General features: G+C 38.4%; 1 protein-coding gene across 1 annotated transcript in view; it reads left to right on the top strand.

Moving 5' to 3' along the window:
- Positions 1-21,419, top strand: part of LOC133110161 (CUB and sushi domain-containing protein 3-like) — a 317,158-nt gene that overhangs the window by 60,682 nt on the left and 235,057 nt on the right. The window contains 1 exon segment of the mRNA XM_061220063.1: positions 11,581-11,693. Coding sequence (XP_061076047.1) covers positions 11,581-11,693 — 113 coding nt within the window.

The raw sequence follows: 21,419 nt of genomic DNA, 5'->3' as shown, positions 1-21,419 counted from the left end.
TTCATTTCAGTTTGATTTCATAATGAACATTTATCCTTTTGCTTATTTGCTTTGTAGATCACTCTTGGCAACATATAGTGTGCAATGTGTAAAAATAATGGAACATGCTTATAGTATATGTTGACACTGTGGTTGGGAGCAGGCCTGGGTCAAATTGTATTGGATTTTAATTCTACCCTTTAGTGAGCTTGTCTGGTGTGCTGGAACCAATTAAATACTCTCAAAAATTGCAAATCCCACCTTCTGGTCCTCCTGGTTGGCACCAGGAAAGATCAATGAAGCACAGAAAAGTAATTGAATCCAAAACAATTATGTAATTGATCCAGGTCTGGTTGGGAGTTTATTTTTCTTTGTTATTTAATAATGAATATTATCAACATTGAATATTGTGTCAAGAGCTTAAGGAAACAGGAAAAATAGCATCAATTAAGGCTATCGGAGAACTTATTAACCAGACTTTCCAGAAAACTAGTATTATTCAGCTGTTTATTATCTATAACAACAACAACAATTTATTTATTTAATTTTATTTTTTGTTGAAGTTTAAAGTTAAGGACAAATCCGTGGGGAGAATCCATTAAATCCATTTCCTTCTTAATGCCTTAAGGATCTGACTCATTTTGGGTGGCTGCAAAGTGTGACGCGCCAGGGAGGGAATATGGTCTCAGGGCTGCGATTTGTGCAGCTGATCTGAAGATCGATATGCACCACCACCACATCAGAGAGCAGGCCATCGGACATATCTTACACCGTGTCATAATTTAAAAGTGACTCAAGGGGAAATTGGATCTCATTAGCGAGACTCCTTGGCTCTTTCGTGAGGGTGCAGGTTTTCTTTTGTGGATGTACAATAAAGGGAATGACAGGAAGTCAAAGTAAGGCTCCACATGCTATGAGCTGAACCTTCCTGTGTTCCCTCAGTTTTCTCTGCACTGGTAATAATTGGTCCCAGAGTGCATCTATCAACACAGAAGTAGGATTGTCAAAAGAAACACTGCAGGTCCACTGTGGTGACAGCAAACCTTATATTTTAGCAGCAAGCTCTTCTTCATACATGAAATGTGTATGTATGGACAGTCATTGACTTCTATTGATATTGGCTGAAACAATCAACACTCTAGTCAGTTATGTTAGTTAGGGGGGGCAACAAATTCTTTTTGGACAGAATCTAACCGGATTTTGGCGGAAAAAAGCTACATGAAGTGTTCATTCTTTCACTCCTTAATGCTATTGCTGTTCAAAGGAATGGCTGACAGTTGAACCAAAAATCTTATAAACAAAGCAAGCAAGGTATTGCCTTTCACTATGACAAGTCATAAATTATATTCAGTTAGATTAGAAAGGTATTTTGTTGGAGGACTTGGAGAAGACAGGTGACAGAGGCAAGTGTGTAATAACATGACACAACCAGAATAAAATGCAAAACAATCAATCCAATATATTTTTCTAACTGCCATTTCAAGAAAGAAACCAATTGAAAAACAAAATATGCCCAGATCGGAGTGTAAACGCATTACTTGCTACATTAGGACTGCAATGTACTGTAACTTGTTTAAAGTGAAGGGTGGCACCCAGGTCTCCTCCGCAGTTCCAATCGGAGTTCATTGTGAGGCACAAATCGGGCACTTCAGAAAAACATTTCCAGTTATACATCCAATTTCAAAACAAACAAGCAGGCAAGTGAGTGAGCACACAAGTGAGTGCCAGTCTCCAGATATTCCCAAGGAATGATGAGACTGATATTAAACAGCATGGCTTTTCATCAGGGTAACTGGGATCATGTTTGCTCTGATGTTGTAACAGCCACCTCCTCTTCACACAGCATGGGTCGGTTACCGCTGGTCTCACTCCACTGTGACATAGAACTCAACTCAATCACAATGTGCTCTTCAATTCAGATACATGCCATAATCTCCATTTTCTTCATAAGCACAGTTTGGTGAAATTCTAAATGAAATCATGAAGGAGCCTTGATTTAATCAAGGCCAGGTATTTATGTAGTGTACGGGTTAGTTCAGGAGGAGTTTGGAGCAGGGCCGTTTCCATATCAACAGTGCGTGTCCTGGAAAGAGGCACGTTTCATTGTTTTGCCAAAAATAAGGATCATGTTTTAAGGACCCTGAATAATTTCAGTTAAAGCTTCATTTGTTTTTAATGAATGTTACATTGAATAATGTTTGTTTGTTTTAAATTAAAAACATTCAATCGTTTAACAAAGAATCCTGACTAATTCCCATTCTTTAAAGCTTCATTTGTTTTTAATAAATGTTACATTGGATAATGTTTGTTTACATGATGAATATTAAATATCGCATCTCTTTCAGAGATACTGTCATATTTAAATCTGTATTGCGTGATGAAATAGTTTTGCTTCAGGGAAAGTATGAGTGTAGTATCACTTGTGGCAAATGATATGTCACAATATACAAACTGGCCTCATAAAAAGTTGGCTAACTGTTTTAGACATTTTGGTGCCAGTATATTACCATAATAAGGCAGTTACCAGGCACATTATTGTTATATTATAAACGTGATACATAATGCCAGATAATCATGTAAGTGGGAACCCAGAGGCTGGATCCATGGGTTGTATAATGGAGAAAATCTTGCATTTAAGCTCACATGTTACATTGCAGTCCAATGTTATACTCAGTTTAGTATGCCCCTTGGTCAGAAGAAGATCTAAAAAACTAATAGCACTTTTCCTGGCCTAGCTAGCGAGTCTTGCTTCTTTTCTGTATCCATATTTCTCATTCTTTTTGTGCCTTGAGGAGCCTCCCTCACACATGGACAGTGTAATAGGATAATTTCTCTCTCATTTGCAGAACATGAGAGATGACATTTTCCATTGCCAGGTAGTTGCTTTTCCCGTCTCTTATCTGACATGTTTTCCCCTTTACCTGAAGCCAAATTGGTAGATGCTTCTTGGCACCGCCAACACAACAGTATGCAGACAGAGCACTGCTGAGTGTCTTCATGGACATTACATGTGACTACCGTAGTGTGCTCTGTCCTTATGTTACAACTGTCACCAGAATGTATGTCAGTGTTGGATCATACACTTTGAGTATATTCACACGTTTTGCATTCATACCCCCAACATTCAAAATTCACTGAGCCAGACATAGGGATCCTGCTCAAATAACATATTTACAAATCGTGCCCTCATAAAAAGACAGACAAAAGACATAGAAGTTGTGATCTTAGGGGGGACTGGGACTTCCACAGTGCCAGGCTCATGGGCTGCTGGTGGGGCAGTGAAACAGCATTCCTGGGAGGGGCCAGATCCTGACAGAACACATTGATAGTGTTAATTTCCCAATTAGACTCATGTCCATGTAATTTTATCTTAGGTTTTACTTTTTAAATCAGAAGTCATGGGGGTGGGGGCAAATCACAGGAATGTCATGTTGCATAACATTTCTATCACAATATTCCTGTATTTACCAGACAGCAGTTTCCACAGCTTACCAAATCAGGGACATCCAGCCTAGTGACAGCACTCATCTCCCATCCTGGAAGTAATATCCTGTCCCACTGGTGCTTGGACCTTCTCCAGTCTGAACAGAGGAGGCTTGTGTGGCAGCAGCCTTAGGTTTTACAAGCGACTTGATGTTTTGCCATTTTTTACGGACATTCGAGAGACACTGACATTGTGCAAAATGAAAAGACATGAAAGGAGAGATAAATAGGCTGCCAGCCCCACGCACTGTTCTATGTTATGCAGCTATGATCAGATTTTCTTGAACCTACAATTAGATGCGAGAACTGAGTGCGCCCTCCATAAACAGTTTTGCGAATTGCAAAATCACAAAGGTTAATAAAAGCGTTGACTGACCTTTGGTGTCCATGGATTTTGTGAGCAGACATTTATTTATGGGAAAATAATATATGGTGATTGATGAAAACCCATTTTCACCAGCTATTATTTAACAGGTGTCTGTATAACTTCAACATTTATTTCTGATTACAACAAATAGCCAATTTGTTTCGCTTTGTAGAATAATTTAGCAACAATTTCCACAATCTATAATAGACACCTGTAAGCGTTTGGTTCATTTTAAATGTATAATGGAATCAATTTTATTTCAGAGCATTCTACAAACTTTTCATATTTTATTATATCTCATTATAACAGGATGCCAGACTGGAAATTTGAAGTAGCAACTCTATTTTCACATGGTGCGATATCCTGCTGCTCTGCTATGCTATATACAGTAAATATGAAACCATTTAGCATGCTAGAAAGTTGAGACCCAAACAAACACATTTAGCATGAAAAGGCAGGTATGTTCACAACAAACACAACCCCCCTCAATCTCTCTGTGAAAAATATTTTGTATTGCCTAGATCTACTTTCCTCCCTGTACTGTAACTGCTTAAGCGACTTTATGAGGATATGCGCCCTGATTAATCCAGGGCAGGCAGGTCTGGTTTGACTGAATTTCATATGCCCTTAAACTGGATACATTTCAGTAATACAGATTACAACATTTGAGGACCTTTCAGAATTGATCCAATATTGCACAGTATGTTGAATAAAGTAATGCCATTTTCTTACTTTTGCATCCAGTTTTGCCTTATAATTTCAAAATGCAATTGGCACCCATTTGCATTTGACAAATTATTAATATTTTTATTACAAGAACAAGATCAAACAAAGGACCTCACAAGTCCCATTACTATGAGTAGCTGCTCGTTAACTAATAATGGACACAGCAAACTGCTCTAGATTCACAGTAATGCTGTCTTTGCATTCTCTGATGCCGAAATTGCACTTCAGTTTTTGCGAATCGTACTCGACACTCTTGCTTAGATAGAGCAGGTTTTTTTGTCTCTTTCTTGAAAAATCAAACTGTTAAACCTTCTGCCTATGATTAAATCAAGGACTACAGTTCTGTAATCTTTATATCTTCTTTTTTTAGTTTATCCAAAATGGTGAATATATACCACATAGACTGTGAAAATGAACTCAACATATGTTTTTCTTTCTGACCGCTGTTGCAATGGTCCTTTACAGGCACATTAACTGTGTTTCCCACTGATGGAACTGTCTATTACAGGTTACAGGGACATACTTATATAATCAAGCAAGCTCATTTACAGATTGTGCAAGCCCTATTATTTTTGCCTGACAATGCACAAATCCTGTTGTTGTCTGGTGTACAGTACTGTCATCCAATTTAGCTCTGTTTTCTTCTCTGACATGAAAATACAGGGCCCTTAAACCTCTGAAAGTCATAGTGCATTTGTATGAAAATTGTACTGTTCTGTATGTGGCCCCCAGGCTGTGTATTGCGCAATATTGGTATATGACATGGAGCCAAAACACTATAACTGAATTCACATCTTTATGAAAAGTGTTAAATGTTTTCTACTCAATATTTGCTATTATTATTTTCAATAATTATTTCAGTCTTTTTTGTGTGTGGGTGATTTGGTATTTGTAGTAGCCTGAATCCAGGATACAATGACACATTTCATATGCTTACATTTTGTGTTCCTCTTCTTGTTGTTTTTGAGTTGGCAAGATTGAATTTTGCCATATTTGACTGGACTTTTTTTTTTTTTAGCTATGCTCGACTGCAGTCTGTTTGATTACCTGCTGTGCTCATCCAGTAAACTGTTTTTCTATTCTAAGAGCTTTATATGTGTGATTTCTGCCACTTCCTTCAACCAAGACGACAATTCTTGGCACAGAGCTAATGGATCTATCGTTGCATTGTCACACAACACCATGCAATTGAGCAAAGAGTAATGAGGCAATCCATAAAGGACACTGTCACTAATTGACATGTGTTGAGCAGACTGCGTGCTGTTAATGAGAGAGATGGGAAAAAATAAACCAAACGCAATCAAAGTGCCCCAAATGACCCACTGTCTATGGATTATTTCTATTGTCCACAGTAATACGCAAGACTGCAGACAGAGACAAAATGATATTATCCACGCACACACATACACACACACACACACACACACACACACACACACACACACACACTCACTCACACAACACACCTTTTGAAAGTCAGAACGGCAAAATTCCCATATTTAAAACTAAAAAAAGAAGGTAAAGAAAAGGCTTACTCAGCGGTAGGGTTTTTTTTTTTTTACATTCCCAGACAGTCGGCTGCTGTGTAAAACAACCATGGGGTCATTTGACATGTCTGAAAATATCATTTTTGCTATGATGGATGTTGGATGTACTATAATACATATACTTTACAGCATTGAGTTTTTAATTCTCCACATTATGTACAATACTACACTAGTTCAATACTAATATTACTGTACAATAAAACAATATTACGCCATCAAAAAACTGTTTCTAGCTTATAGCTTCTCAGTAAACCAGTGTGTCAGACATAATGACGCGTTTGAGCCACCTATGAACACCTGTACTACAAAGTTAAATGCCAGCAGGGAATTGTGCATACCTCATGAAAGACTCTCAATTTAATTTTGAGCTGACTGAATTATAAGAAAGCAGCGTCATTATATGTGCACATGTGACAGCCAGCAGTAAGGTCCCCATCTCATCCTCATTCCATTATAAACATTTGGTTCATATACGATTGAACGATTCCGATTGAACGATTCCTGTAGTTGGTAGTAGTTGAGCATAGATGATATTGATACAATATATCTATAAAGCTTCAACTGTAGCCTGTTGTAACGTTAGTTAGTGGTCACACAGAAGTTTTGTTTCGGATTGGCGACTTCATAAAAAGGCCATCCGACTGACAACTTGGCTACGTTTTCTGCCGGTGAGATTCTATTTTGATTTGCTTCGATAGATTACTTCTCTGCGGTAGCCATCTTCCTCCCTAACTAGCTAATGTTTGCAAAAACTAGAAAATGACATCATGTGCATCATCACATTACTGAAAATATAGACAACATTGGACAAAAACACGCACACGTACAGTGGCACTAGGGTCCCATACCTCTACGTGTCTTATATCAATACGCCCATTCTTTATCCTAGGATTTTCAGACTTTAACCACTCACTGGAAAATAACACGAATCTGTACGCTTTCACCCCGGAACGATTGTGCATGTGTCTATATACCCTTAAATAAGCAAACACATCTCGGTCATGGTTATTACAATTACATGATTAGTCTTTATACAACATATGATCATGTTAAATTTATACCGTGTGTCTATTTTACAGAAAAAAGGCAATAATGTATAAACTATTCAATGAAAGGCTAATTCATTTGGTGTTGGTGTTATTTTTCTGATATGCCAAGAGTGCTGCTGGGAAATATGTTTGCTGTTTTCCAATGTGAACTGTCGTGATTATGTGTTGATATTAGCTAGTCTAGTGCGTAAAATATTGAGCGCCACTTAACCGCTTAGTGTGAAGAACAGAAGTGGGTCGCAGAAAAGAAAGGATGGAAAGGATGAAAAGGACCAGGAGGAAAAGGTAGCAAAACTACCGAAACCGGACGGCTTTAAAAAAAGAAAATCGCTCAATTTCTACACTGTCCCCAGTAGCAATTTAGCAGTAACGTTAGCCTACTGTACTTTTCCTGGAGAAAATTCAGCTACATTTGCTGAAAAGTGAAAGTTTTCTAGGAACTAAGACGTAGCCATGCTATATCCAGGTAAACCCTGAGCTGTATTTTGGGGTCCGTCTTGCCTATTTGTCAAAACGTCTCTCGACTATATTTCTACCACCAAGACGTCTAGATTCCTGTTTTGCTCAACGCAATAACGTTAATGTGAGCTAACTTAATTGTTACATTGCTCAATCTTGTAATCATTAATGAACATTAGTCAAAGTCCGTAAATGTACTTCACTCGCATTGCATTCAAATTAGCCAAGGAAGCTGCTAATTCTCCCAGCAGTTACCATGAATTCGAATAGCTGGACTGGTTTTCTGTTGTGAACCTAGCGTTCCACCAATGTTAAGTCAGGAGTCTGTTTTAAAAAACCTTATGATATAGAAAGTATAAATTGTATCGCTTAACAAAGAGGAAGCGACCAAATAGGTCCGTTTAGTTTTATCAACTGGAGGAGGAGTTACGTCCATAATAAGAATAAGTACCTACAATAAATATAAATATACTGTTAATTTTTAAAAATAATAATGAGAAGTTGAGCTAAGAAAATAAATGATTTTCATATATTAATTCATATTTTATTGTAGAAAATGCATTCAGTGAATTAGGCGTAAGTACACAGTGAACAATACATTCAGTGAATTTATTGTGTTGTGCTTTTCCTCTGATACTGATACGAGTAGCATAGGCCTAAGCTTCAGTTATGTAAACATCCCAACGTTTGTTGACTTTGTTGACCATCCACGTTGGTCCATGTTTCTATCTTGATTAATACACATGTTCTAAAGTATCGCCCGTGCCTGCATCTTGATTGGCATTTTTTGTCTGAGGAAGGGCCCATAGAGAAATCTTGCACTGGGGCCCATTCTAATTAGCTGCCACCACTGCCCAGCAATCTTTGCTTATCAGAACAGAGGACAATACTGATTTCAAAGTAAGTCATCTTGCACAAAATAATTCATGATTAGAGTCTGCAATAGGCTACATTCACTTTACATGTTTTACATGTTTGGGAGCTACCCAGCAGCACGAGAATACTATGCGTAAACTGAGAAAACAAAATTATTTTGTGAGCAAATAAAATGATCTGAAAGATAGTATATTGAAAAATTAGGTTGCTGTGATGCTGTTGAAAGTGGCTTGGTTGGTATAAAAAAACCTTGTTTGGTTTCTGCATCATGTATCTGAAACTTGTGTGGGATTATTGTTTGTTTTTTTCCTTCGTGAAAATATGTGTATCTTGTCAAGCCTCCCATTTCATATTGCATAGTCAGATTCTGAGATGGTTCCAAGTAAATATACACCACATGAATAAATATTTAAATGCGCTATGGTACAATTTAAAATAAATTCTGAGAAATTCCATAAATTGCAAGGACAGGATAAGATGTCCAGTCTCCAAGTTTGGGGTCAGTTCATTCACTGCTGTAGCTCTACCAACAGTAACCTTTGCCAGTAACTTTTGAACCATTTGGGCTTGAGTAAATTTTTTTTCTGTGATTCATTAGGTCCTGCTGAGTTGAACGCAGTCATCTCTGCTATATTGGATTTTCAGATTTTTTGATTTTGGTTTTGAAAAACACAAAAAACATCCAGTGAGCAGCTGTTCTCCGGACAGAAATGCATTGTTAATGAGAGAGGTCAGAGGAGAAGGGCCAGATTGTTCGAAGCTGACCAGTATTAGTTTTGTGTTTATATATGATCTAGTTCAGTTATTTTGGGAGATCTGTGATATGGAGTTCACAGTTGGTGGACGTATTTGCAAGTAAAAATGTATGCCAAATTGCATATATCTAATAATCTACATTGGTGTCATGAAACATTTATTTCTGTTTCAACCAAGAAGGTTCTCCATTTGCCTCCTAGCTGTGTGTCTCTTGAAGAAACTGTTGGTGATGATATTTTTGTTTTAATACTATATTTTCCCCTGGTACTTATCAAAGGAGGTCTCTGATCTTCTTCAGAAGTAGATATGAGTTTCTATGTCTAAATGATGACTCCTTTCTGTTGAATTTGAGGCAGATTATATATCCACTTCTTTTTTTATACAGTAATTACATTGCAAGTGTTCTACAATATGAGCAAACATGCTAAAATAATCTGAACAGTTTTCTTCAGTGTTATACTGCCTGCATGGGAATGAAGAATGAAGCATCCTTTGATTAAATTATTATTAACCTTTATTTGTAGCAAGCCAGTGGCTGTTATCTACAATGTTATATACAATTCATTTCATTCTTAATCATAAAATGTATTTTTGAACAGAAATGGAGAAAACCATTGATGTGTAGGTTGTGTATGCAATATGTATAGGCGATATGTTGAGCTACCCAACTGCCTGTCTTAATGTTTCATGTTAATTCAGTCAGGACAACTTGCATATTTAGATTCAATATATTAATGAACATGCATTATTTTGGGTTGGTGCTGTGTGAATTTGGTTTAGGTACTCCTGTGTACACACCAGAAATAACACCACTTTAACCTAAACCGGGAGCACAATGCATCTCCTACATGAACCTTTAAGTGATTAACAAATTTTGCACAACAACTGACCGACTGGGGTCACATACAACCCTCCATTAACCCTTAAGCGGCCAACATATTTCGCTCAAATCAATTCAAAAACAGTTGTATTTTTAATTAAAACATCATTAAACATGTAAAAGACATTTAATGGAAAAACGGAGGTATATATCTATATTATTACAATTACAGCTCATTTAGTAAACATTAATGCCACCCACATAACACATGTAACCTGTTGAGGTCAAAATATAATGTTATTGAAGTAACATTGTGATACATTGCATATGTCCTTGTTTTGAATGTGATATGACACTGTTCTGATATTTATTTATGAACTCATTCAGGGGAGTCAGTGATACTATTCACAAGTATTCACAAGTGTCTGTATTTGGTGCTCCTAAACTGTTCTACAGCCACTGAACCACAAACATCCCCTACTGCATGCTACAGCCCAACTTTTCCCCCTCACTCTACTGTGCCATGTGGTAAAATAGCAAAATTCACAGTCAATGTTTATCACTTAAATCAGGGTTGTCCAATCTTATCCAGAAAGGGCCGGTGTGTGTGTAGGTTGTTGTTTTAGCACAGGACTAAGACAGCTGATTCTACTCATCAACGTCTTGATTAAAGACCACCAGATTCATTAGTATAATCAGGTGCTGCACCTACGCTGGTCCTTTTAGGATAAGATTGGACACCTCTGACTTAAATATTTAAGCACATATTTCATTAAGCACATGTATTCAATTATTTTAATTTGGAACATGATTTTACCTGCCAAATAAATATATGGGAATGCATCACTTTATATCTTGCCCCCACAGAAATCTGGATTCCATTATGACGTTGCATTGCTGGAATGTGTTGCTTTTGACTAGGGTAGTCGTCACATCACTCCAAATTATGGTAGAAACAATTTAAAAAATGCAAAATGGTATACAAAATCAAGTCATTTTGGAAAGATCAAATATAAGATATAAAATAAAAGTACATGTCTGGGGTCAGATATGACTCCAGTTGGTCAATTGAGGGTGAAAGGAGAAATATCATCTTCCCCAGTACCTAGAAACATCCAAACAGCAGGTGGAAGCTGGGCTGGTGTAGGGAGAGCGTGACGCAGCAGCAGGATAAGCCTGCAAAGAGCCACACAGGCAATGAGGAGCGCTGGAGAGGCCTGACTTTAAAGAGCGAGTGTGTGCATGTGACTGGCTGAGTATGAGAAGATGCAGTTGCTGAGGTTGACCTTGGCTTCTTGACTGAACTTCCTCTGTGCATTGTCATCTCATTCTTTGGTCTGTGACACCCACTCGTGGTGCCAAGGCATGATTATAGCACAACACTGTTACAATATCATTACAATGCTACTACAATTTCTATTCTCAAAGGTTGTAAAAGCGATGATGATGATAATGCTCAATAAAAATGTGGTAAATTGGTTTTGGTTATTTATCCATTTTTGTTTTATCTCTCAACAGATTGACAGGATTCCAGATCCCGCCCCCTGTCACCAGCACAGGGTCAGTTTTTTCCCTGCGTCTTACCAGCGACTTTGCTGTAAGCGCTCACGGATTTAAAATGTACTATGAAGGTAAGAAACCTGTCTGTTCATTTCCGGCTCAGCTCATTTGATGTTTGGATTTGAGATTGAATGCCGTAAGCAGACACAAGTCCGTGGACATGGCCACTGTGTATTAGAGTCACGCTCTACTGTACATCTATTAGTTTTAATTGGCTGTCTGTCTAACTCAGGGCTCAAAATATGAAAGGGGAATCATATGAATATTAGTTGCAACCAAGTCCTTATGACATCAAAGAGAAAAACACAATTTCTGCTGCCTGGAAACCAAAATACAATATATCAGTGTAATGACGGTCAGAAAAATAATATATTTCCATTGTAGGAGTGTACTGCAATGTCAAAGTGTAAAAGAATATGTACTGCATTACTGTAGTTATTAGAGGGGGGGAAACAACAACAAAAAACAAGAAAGACAAAAAGACAAGAGGATACTTCAAGTGCATGTCTTAAACACTTCTACAGGACATGTTTTTTTAAAACAAATACATACAGTATCCACACACACGCACACACACACTTGCACACAAATGGTCACAAGCACGCATGAGTGCTCTTCATTGTGGTTTCATTAGGGAAAGGCAAGTAGTCTTGTTTTAAAATCCACTTTGTTCTGCTATGCTTTAATTTGATTTTGTCCTTTTATATAGGAAGCAGTGCTTGTAGTTTGACTCAGCTTGTTAAAGTGAAACTTGATTAATCCTTTTCAGTTCAAAGAAATAGCCTTCCATTGTAACCTCTATCCTGGCCTCTGAGTTGAATTGAATAGCCCCCTTAACACCAAAAAACTACATTGAGAGGTTACGTCGTGCCCTTTACCCCTATTTATGAATTCATCAATACATTCAATTAGAGGTCTTTGACAAGTCATTTGGAATATCCATTTTTTCCAAGGTTAAATCCAGTGGATTATCTTCTGTAGGCTGCATTGTCAAAGGTTTTTTTCTCTAGTGAGCTGAAATAAATAAAGAATGTGCTGATAATTTGATGTATGTTTTGAAAAGGGCAAACTAAAATACTATTAGACCGAGGCCAAACAGAGTCATATAATTACCCTGTTGTTTAGGGTACAAGTCCCTTGGCTGCTTTAGTGTACCGACTGATACCATGCATAATGCTGAATCAAACGCTTGTGATTGGATTTAACCAAGAGTAAGCCTTATATACAATGGGGGAAATAAGTATTGAACACATCAACATTTTGTCCAGTAAATGTATTTCCAATGAGCCTATTCAAGTGAGATTTGCACCAGACTTTGGTATTAACTCAAAAAATCCAGACAAAAAATCTAAACATTAAAGTCCATATGTAAATAAAGTTATGTGTAATAAAGTGGAATGAAACAGGAAAAAAGTATTGAACACACTAAGAAAAAGCAGTACACCACAGCAAGGAAAGGCAAGGAACCAGCTGAAAACCACAACTAATTAGGAGGCAACTCTACCTCCAATCTGTGCTAATTAATGTCAGCTGGGTTAGAATATATTGATGGGCTATAAAAGGTTTTTTTTTTGTTACCAAGGTGCTACACAAGAACCATCTAATGATGGGTAAAATTAAAGAGCTCTCTCTCGAGACCTTCGCAACCAGATTGTTGCAAAACATGAAAATCGAATTGGCTACATATTTCACAATTTCTGAATCTTAAGTAAGCACCATTGGGGGCATTATCCGTAAGTGGAAGCAACATCACTCCACCATCAACTGGCCACGCACAGGAGCTCCTCGCATGATTTCTGATCAGGGAGTCAGAAGGATACTTAGAAGAGTAGCCAAAGAGCCAAGGACCACTAGGAAAGAGCTCCAGAAAGACTCGGAGGCAGCAGGTACAACTGTGACAGAAAGGACAGTAGGCAATGCACTCCACCGCCAAGACCTCTGTGCAAGACTCCACTACTGAAAAAAAGACATGTTGAAGCTCGTTTAAAGTTTACCAAACAACATTTGGACAAGCCAGTGAACTACTGGGAGCATGTACTCTGGTCAGATGAGACCAAAATTGAACTTTTTGGCTGTCACACAACACACCATGTTGTGTGACACTGCACACAACATGTTGTGGCACTGCACATCACCCGAATAACAGTATACCAACAGTGAAGTTTGGAGGTGGAAGTATCATGGTGTGGGGCTGTTTCTCTTCTCGTGGTACTGGCAGACTTCATATCATTGAAGGAACAATGAATGGAGCCATGTACAGAGAGATTCTTGAGATGAACCTGCTGCCATCCACCAGGATGCTGAGGATGAGACGTGGGTGGACCTTCCAGCAGGACAACGATCCAAAGCATACAGCAAAGGAAACTTGCAGTTGGTTTCAGAGAAAGAAAATCAACTTGTTGGAATGGCCCTGTCAATCACCTGACTTAAACCCAATTGAACATTTGTGGAAGCATTTGAAGATCCAGATTCACAAGAGGGCCCCCCGAAATCTTAAAGATTTAAAGACAATCTGTGCAGAGGAATGGGCCAAAATCACACCTGAATACTGCGGGCGATTAGTTACTTCATACAGAAAGCGCCTTGAAGCTGTCATTACAAACAAAGGCTTCTCCATTAAGTATTGAATTAATTTCAGTTAGTGTGTTCAATACTTTTTTCCTATGTCATTCCACGTTATTACACATAACTTTATTTACATATGGACTCTAATTTTTAGATTTTTTGTCTGGATTTCTTGAGTTAATGCCAAAGTCTGATGCAAATTTCACTTGAATGGTCTCATTGGAAATACATTTACTGGACAAAATGTTGATGTGTTCAGTACTTATTTCCCCCATTGTATGTAATAAGCATATCTGGTATGTCTAATGTTTGTCCATGTAAACATACAAAAATACCTTGATACAGGCGGCTGGGTGGCTGAATCAGTTAAGACACTGTTTTGTGGTAAATGAGGAAAGGGTGAACTCCACGGTATCCGATAAGATCTGGACCATGCTAGTGCTGAATATGGCAGGTAGCTCTGTCATACACACTATTAGCAATTCCATCGCCAAGGCTATGGGAGGGATCAATTGTTTAGGTTTAATGACTCCTTAGTGACCCCTGCTGGTCGATCTTGGATCCTTGGCCGTGGACTGCTGTCTGGAAAGAAGCAGGCAGGGGACTCAATGGGCCAGATGTACTAAGCCTTTTGTGATGACTTTCAGGCTCACACATGTTGTATGTATTAAACTAGCGCACGAGGCTAGAACCGCAGTATGCGTGTGATCTAGGCGAGTCATCGTCATGCGCTTCTGTCCTTAATGCATATGCATTTAAGGGTGGATCGTGGAAATAAAGGGCGGAGATATTATACGTGTGATTATGTATTCTGTTGAATTTACTAAAGTTCACTCAATTAACGAGGGTCGAATTGTGTGTGAAATTCATCCGCCTCTAAAGAGCAGGTGTAAACCCAGACGCTAGACAGAGACACAGATCTAGGCTTCGAATGTGCACTGAAATAATCTTTGCAACAAGAATCACACTTTTTCAACCCCCAGAGCAAGAAATCATCACACAGCTTATTAATGGTAAATATTAATTAATGATTGCGGCCAAGAAATAATTCAGGCTGTTTGTAAAAGAAAATATTTACAGAATAATTTATTAAATGAACCAATATCTCACGCGAAGCAGTTTGAAATGACTGGAAATAGGAAATAATGTGCTCAACCCTCGTAAAGTTAAAAAAAAGCAGAGTAGAGAGTAGCCTAAATTCAATCAAATGCTACTTTTAATCACTTTTGTCCATCGCGGAAAGAAGCGTGTGTTTGTTTTGATTAGTCATCATCCAAAACATTCACGGAATTCAAGGGACTGCCAAAAAAGAGAAAATCACCTGCCACTTCTGTGGCAAATGCCCAGTCATACAATTAATTACGCCATTGGGAGAAATAAAAGATGTACTGGAACCTCCCTCCCGGCAATAGTCAAGCTCATTGACACGTTACATCTCACATTTAATGCTAATAACACTAGCTGCCACGGCTGGAATATGTGCACATCTTGTCCTGCACTGGATATGCTTTTATATCAGCACAGGCAGTGAAGATATTCAATTTTTATAAAAGACCTGCTTTATAGCTAACAACTTAACTAGTGTAACGTCACACATTCACCAGCAAACATAACATATGATATGCTGCGGGTGACATATCATGCCATGGATTTGTCAACATTACCTATATTCCCACAGCAGGCTACTATATTTTCTTCCATTTCCATGTAAGCTTATCACTTATCAAGAGGTGTAACATGCACTGCTACTTTCCAGCAATTTAGTTAAGAGGTGAAACTCTTAATAAGTTGATTAAGCCATTTATTTATTTATTTATTTATTTCTGGATGCGACAGTTCAGACAGGTTGTTCAAGAGCCTACTTTAAAGACTATGTTACTCACTGGCTGTATGACTGTTTGTTGTGAAATCTAAAGCTTCACAATACGTGTAATTGCAGATATTTTGCATTAGTTAACTGTGATTTAAATTTGCACTGGAATGGACAACAGTTTGTTATCTCACGTGCTAATTCTCAATGTTTCTATGCATATAGTCTTATTTACATGCAGGCATAACAGGTGGTGCAAGAGCTATAAAATGTACATCTGGCTCTAATTTTATGCTCTGCTATGTCAAGTGTAGCATTAAGCCAGGCATGTGTCCAGCTGGTGCAGATGGGCCCTGGAGATAATATAGTGTCTTCCTCATGAGAAATGTTAGCTTTTACCATTTCTTACAAAATGGCAAAAATGTATTTGCCGAGTTTGTTCAAACTATTTGTAAAAATTGCTTTTTGAGAGGCTCGGACCTCATCAGGAATGAGATTCTGCCGGTAGGTAATAGGAAAGTCCAGCTTTAGGACCTGCCTCGCTATGTCCACTCAAGTGGAATTGTGTATGTGGTGAGGTGCCCAAGCAGAAGAGGACAGGTCTGTTCTAAACCTGAAATGCTGATGATTTGTAGGCACATTTTGAAACACAACAGACCTGTATGTCATCCTTTCCAGTCTCATGTTCTTCACAACACATTTTCACCGTGCGCTTGACAACCCTGAGATACAATAAAATAAGGCAATGGGAGTACTGGCCGGTTATTATAGCATTGTGAAGGGTGATGGAAATTCAACAGTAGAAGGCTGCAGGAAACAAAGAGTGTGATTGGTTCCCTCAGCTAGGGATGTTGTCTTTATCTTGGTGAGCTAATCATATCTCTTGGCACCATACCCCAATTACACTTCACCGGCAGTGCCCTTCACAGTTATATGAGGATAGGCACTGCAGATAGTGCGCAAGGCAGCAGACGATGAAAAGGAAAGTCTGCGGCTACCAGATATGTCCAAATGCCTGTGACTGTGAAAAAGCATCCCTCCTCCATGCATTCCTTTGATTGAATTTCCTTGAGGGAAGCAGACTGCAGGGGAGGCAGTGAGCAGTGTCTGAAACAGCCTTATGGAAGGGAAGAAGTTAGGAGGATGTTAGCAGGGCATTTAGTCATGTTTAGGGTAGGCTGATGATTTAAGCCGAAGCTGTTTATTTATACCATTAAACCGGTGATTCACCACTGGTGCTCTATTTTCCAGAGTCGTGGTCGCAGGGCGCAAGGGTGCAGTCAATGGCGAGGTGTGGGGTGTGCCGTTAATGGCGAGGTGTGGGGTATGCCGTTAATGGCGAGGTGTGGGGTATGCCGTTAATGGCGAGGTGTGGGGTATGCCGTTAATGGCGAGGTGTGGGGTATGCCGTTAATGGCGAGGTGTGGGGTATTTTCATGACCAGAGGCAAGGAGTGCACTGCTCCAGGCACGTGGCACAGGTGGAAAATGACCTGTGCACCCCTTACTTGGGCATATTTGCCATTTTCCATGGTATAGGACCACAATGCAAGAGGACTACAAGGTAGATGTTTCTCTCAAGACATTCCTTTGCATGAGTTGGGCTGTCACTTTTTTCAAAAACCGAGTTCAGACTGATCTCATAAATAACACAAATTTGGTCGATTTTCCTTCCGTCAGTATTTTTATAAAACATTGCCTGAACATTTATTATGGGCCAGGTTTCTTTTGCCATTAAATCGGTAGCTATGCTATGCTATAACTAAAAGAATAATTTACAACAAGTTGAAAAATGAATCCAGGGAAGATCATGCAGTCATTCCTGGAAAGCCTGTGATAACAGACACAGTATTGCTCAAATGAAAGAAAAAAGTTCAGGATTTAACTTAACATTAATTCCCAAAATGGCATGGCATGGCTTACCTGAACTATCAGGATTGGATGAGTTGTGGTCATGTGGTCAACGTGGTTACAGCACTGATCACCATCATCATTTCGTCCTATATTCTCTGGGCCTTGAGGCTCCAGCTGCAAGCGTGTTTGGACTCAAAATACATCAGCCATACCATTATCTAACGCCTTTCTGTTTTGAAGTACTTGCTTTCAGTATTTTTCTATTTTTATTTACAACCTCGTCCAGTTATTAATAATAATTGTTCTCAGTCTGTCTGGCACAAACTTGTGATTACATCATCAGGTAACCAATCACTGAATGACTGTAAAACAAACCTGGAATCAACCAATTTGGTATTTGGGAGGGGGCAGCTCTCCTCACCCCTGTCAGTGTTGGGAAACAGGTTTGTCCGTAGCAGTGTCTGTGTGAGGCTCGGAGATACAGCTGGATGAGAGAAGGCACCAGACCATGCTGAAGCAAGCATAGCCTATGTGATGGTCTATTTTTAAAATCGCGTTTCCTGATGCCCTCATCACCGGCTCAACAACAGCGGCCCACCGGGGATATTTTCAAATCAGGCTCAATAGGGAATCTTCTTTTAAGAAAGCTGTTTACTTTTTAATCTTATTTATGCACCCCCAAATAAAAAAATGACCCTTTTTTCTACTCCCTCTGTGAAAATTATTCCAGCCTCTGAACTTATCCAACTTTCTGAAATGTTGGTTCCCACATCACTGCTATTGTGTTAATCTTACACATCTTACATACTGATATTATTGAAACATAAACAAGGAGATGAGTGCTGCTCTCACCCATTTTTCAAGTTTATGTTTGCAAGGATTGGCAGCTAGCTAAAGTTACTGTACAAAGATAACCGTGGGTATTCGGTGCAGGGATTTACATTATCTGTATTTGTATGAGCAACATTTGTGTTAGCTCTTGCTGCCCCAGCTACTACAAAAACAAACAAAGAAAAAGCAATATTGGATATACATGGAATCAGAAATTCTGATATCATTTTTTTCTGTGCTGGTTAAGTCCTTAAAAGAAGACCACATCAGCTAAATTTAAGTAGCTGACTGACTTGCATCTTCTTTAGTATTCATCCTTCACCCTTGCCAGTGAGCAGGTTTACATGGTGACCAGGTTATTTTAGTGACAAATCTAATGTCAGTCATCTGAAAATTGAATGGTATTCAATATAAAAATAAGCTGTGCATCACAGTGAGCATTGCTTATTGAACATTGCTTTCGTTCTTATTTACACTTATTATTTGAGCTTGCTTGTGTTAGAATGCCAGAAATTTAATCATATTGCAATTATGTACATAATATGTATGTTTATTAAGCAGGACATATTGCACATATTCCTACATCTGACGTTGATAATTTATCAATCTGTAACAATGTAATCACCATACCAAGTATTTTAAGAGGCAGAAATGAAATGGAACAAGCACTTTAATGGCACCCATTTACCTACAAATGATCTTCTGTGGATATCTAATGTGTATTCCTGCGGCATAAATGACAGCCACACATACTAATATGCTTAGATTGATTCATATATGATTCAAAGGTAACCTGTGGTACATTTTTCCTTGATGATATGTTCTCTTTTTCATAGACTCCCATTCCAATGTGTTGATTTGTTTCTCTGTGTGTGTGTCTCTGTGTTAATGAGGATAGGCAGCATATATTCATTCACTTTCATCTCCACTTAATTGCCTGGCCGACAGAGAGCTGAGAGCAGGGGTCAGTTTGCTCATCAAGCTGGAGTTTGAGGTCAGATGTAAGGGCTACAAACTGAGTAACATCATCACCTATGCTATTCATTCACATTTTATCAATGTTTTATCAAGAAGAATGCATACAGCTTTACTTCTACTTTGCTACATATTTACTGAAGCAAACCAGTAAAGTAGCACTCTGAGGGGTCTGACAACAGTACACACGAAGATACGAGAAGGGTCTAAAACGGTACAAATGCATGTCACTGGGGCAGTACACTATAGGTATATAAGCCAACAATATATAATTAATTTGTGCCTATTTTGATTTGAAAACATACTCATTTGTACCCAAAGAGAGTATTTATGTATATTTTCAGAACTTTCACTGTATATTTGGGAAATCTTTGGGGTGATCCTTGAAGAACAAAAATGTCACTATATGTCACTATATTTCTAAGAGTGTACTCAACCTGGCATACTGTATGCACCTAAAAAATAACAATAATATCTATATAACATGGGTGGACTGTATAAATATGCTGAAATTCTTACATGTTCACCTCATATAGATGTATATGCCCACAAATTAAAGGTAAGTGACTATCTGCCTTTTAACCTCATATTCATTGTTTCATTTCAAATCCAATGTGCTGGGGTATAGAGCCAAAATAACAAAAGTGTATCACTGTCCTATGGGCCGCACTGTATATACAGTTGTGTGTCATCTGGAAATTAACATTATGTTGACGGATTGTATTACCCAGTGGGGGCATGTACAATGATAACACAGGTTCTTCAAGAATACTGCCCTGTACAATTCCATGTATCCAACTTCTTTGAAACTTTACCACCAAGCTGAATTGTCTCAGGGTGTAGGTGAATTCATTCTTATCAATGCATTAAATATTCTTGGATAATGTCACACCTTCAACTTGACTTTTAACATACAGTGCAATATAGATGGATATCGATGTATATGCCCACAAATTAAATCTTCATATATTGCTTTCTTAGATCCTGCCACATTTCGTTTTGCTTTTAATATGCCCTTATATATAGCAAAAATAATTCATTTCCAACAATGCATCACATAGAGTTAATTAAAAACAGTATACTGTAATTCATGCTTGTTCGCTTGTTAGTCTTACTGAGAATCTCTTAGTTATCCCTGCATTTCAATTTGCTAGCAATGATTCGCTGCTTATCATTGTTGATACACAACTGTATAGAGTGTGCTAACTTGGTATGCAATCTAGTTACACTAATCAGGTTAGCCTAAAAAAACAGGGGTTCTTTGCTTATACTTAAAGGCATTATGCAATACATTTATTTTGGGTACATATACAGTTAACTCCCTGGCCCACAATAATTTAGCTAGGACAATGAAAATTTAATTCACATTGCAAAATGTTCAACAAATGTTTTCCTCCTTTACACTCATAAAAGCATGAAAGCTCAGATACGGCTATTTTCATTCCTTAGTTGAGCATAATGGTACAGAACAAAATCTGGAAGCTTTAACAGTTACTGTCCAGCATTTTGTGGTAAGCAGTGAGATGTGGTGCTATTTGTGTTTTCTGTGTGTGATGTGCACTGTCCGCACCACACGGCATGTGGTCCATGCCATAATCAGCTGACATAAGGACAGCATAGCTGATGCATTGAGAGCTAATGTCACCAAGCCCATGTGACGTGGGCTGAGCCTCGATCTGTGAAGCGCATTTCTGATGCCCAAATGGGTTTTTTGTAACCTTGGCGACCTTGACTGTCCGAGGGGGAGGCATTCCAAAGGACAG

The sequence above is a fragment of the Conger conger genome, chromosome 1 (assembly GCF_963514075.1).
Source record: "Conger conger chromosome 1, fConCon1.1, whole genome shotgun sequence".
Classification (NCBI taxonomy): domain Eukaryota; kingdom Metazoa; phylum Chordata; class Actinopteri; order Anguilliformes; family Congridae; genus Conger; species Conger conger.
This window is presented reverse-complemented; position numbering and strand designations above follow the sequence as displayed.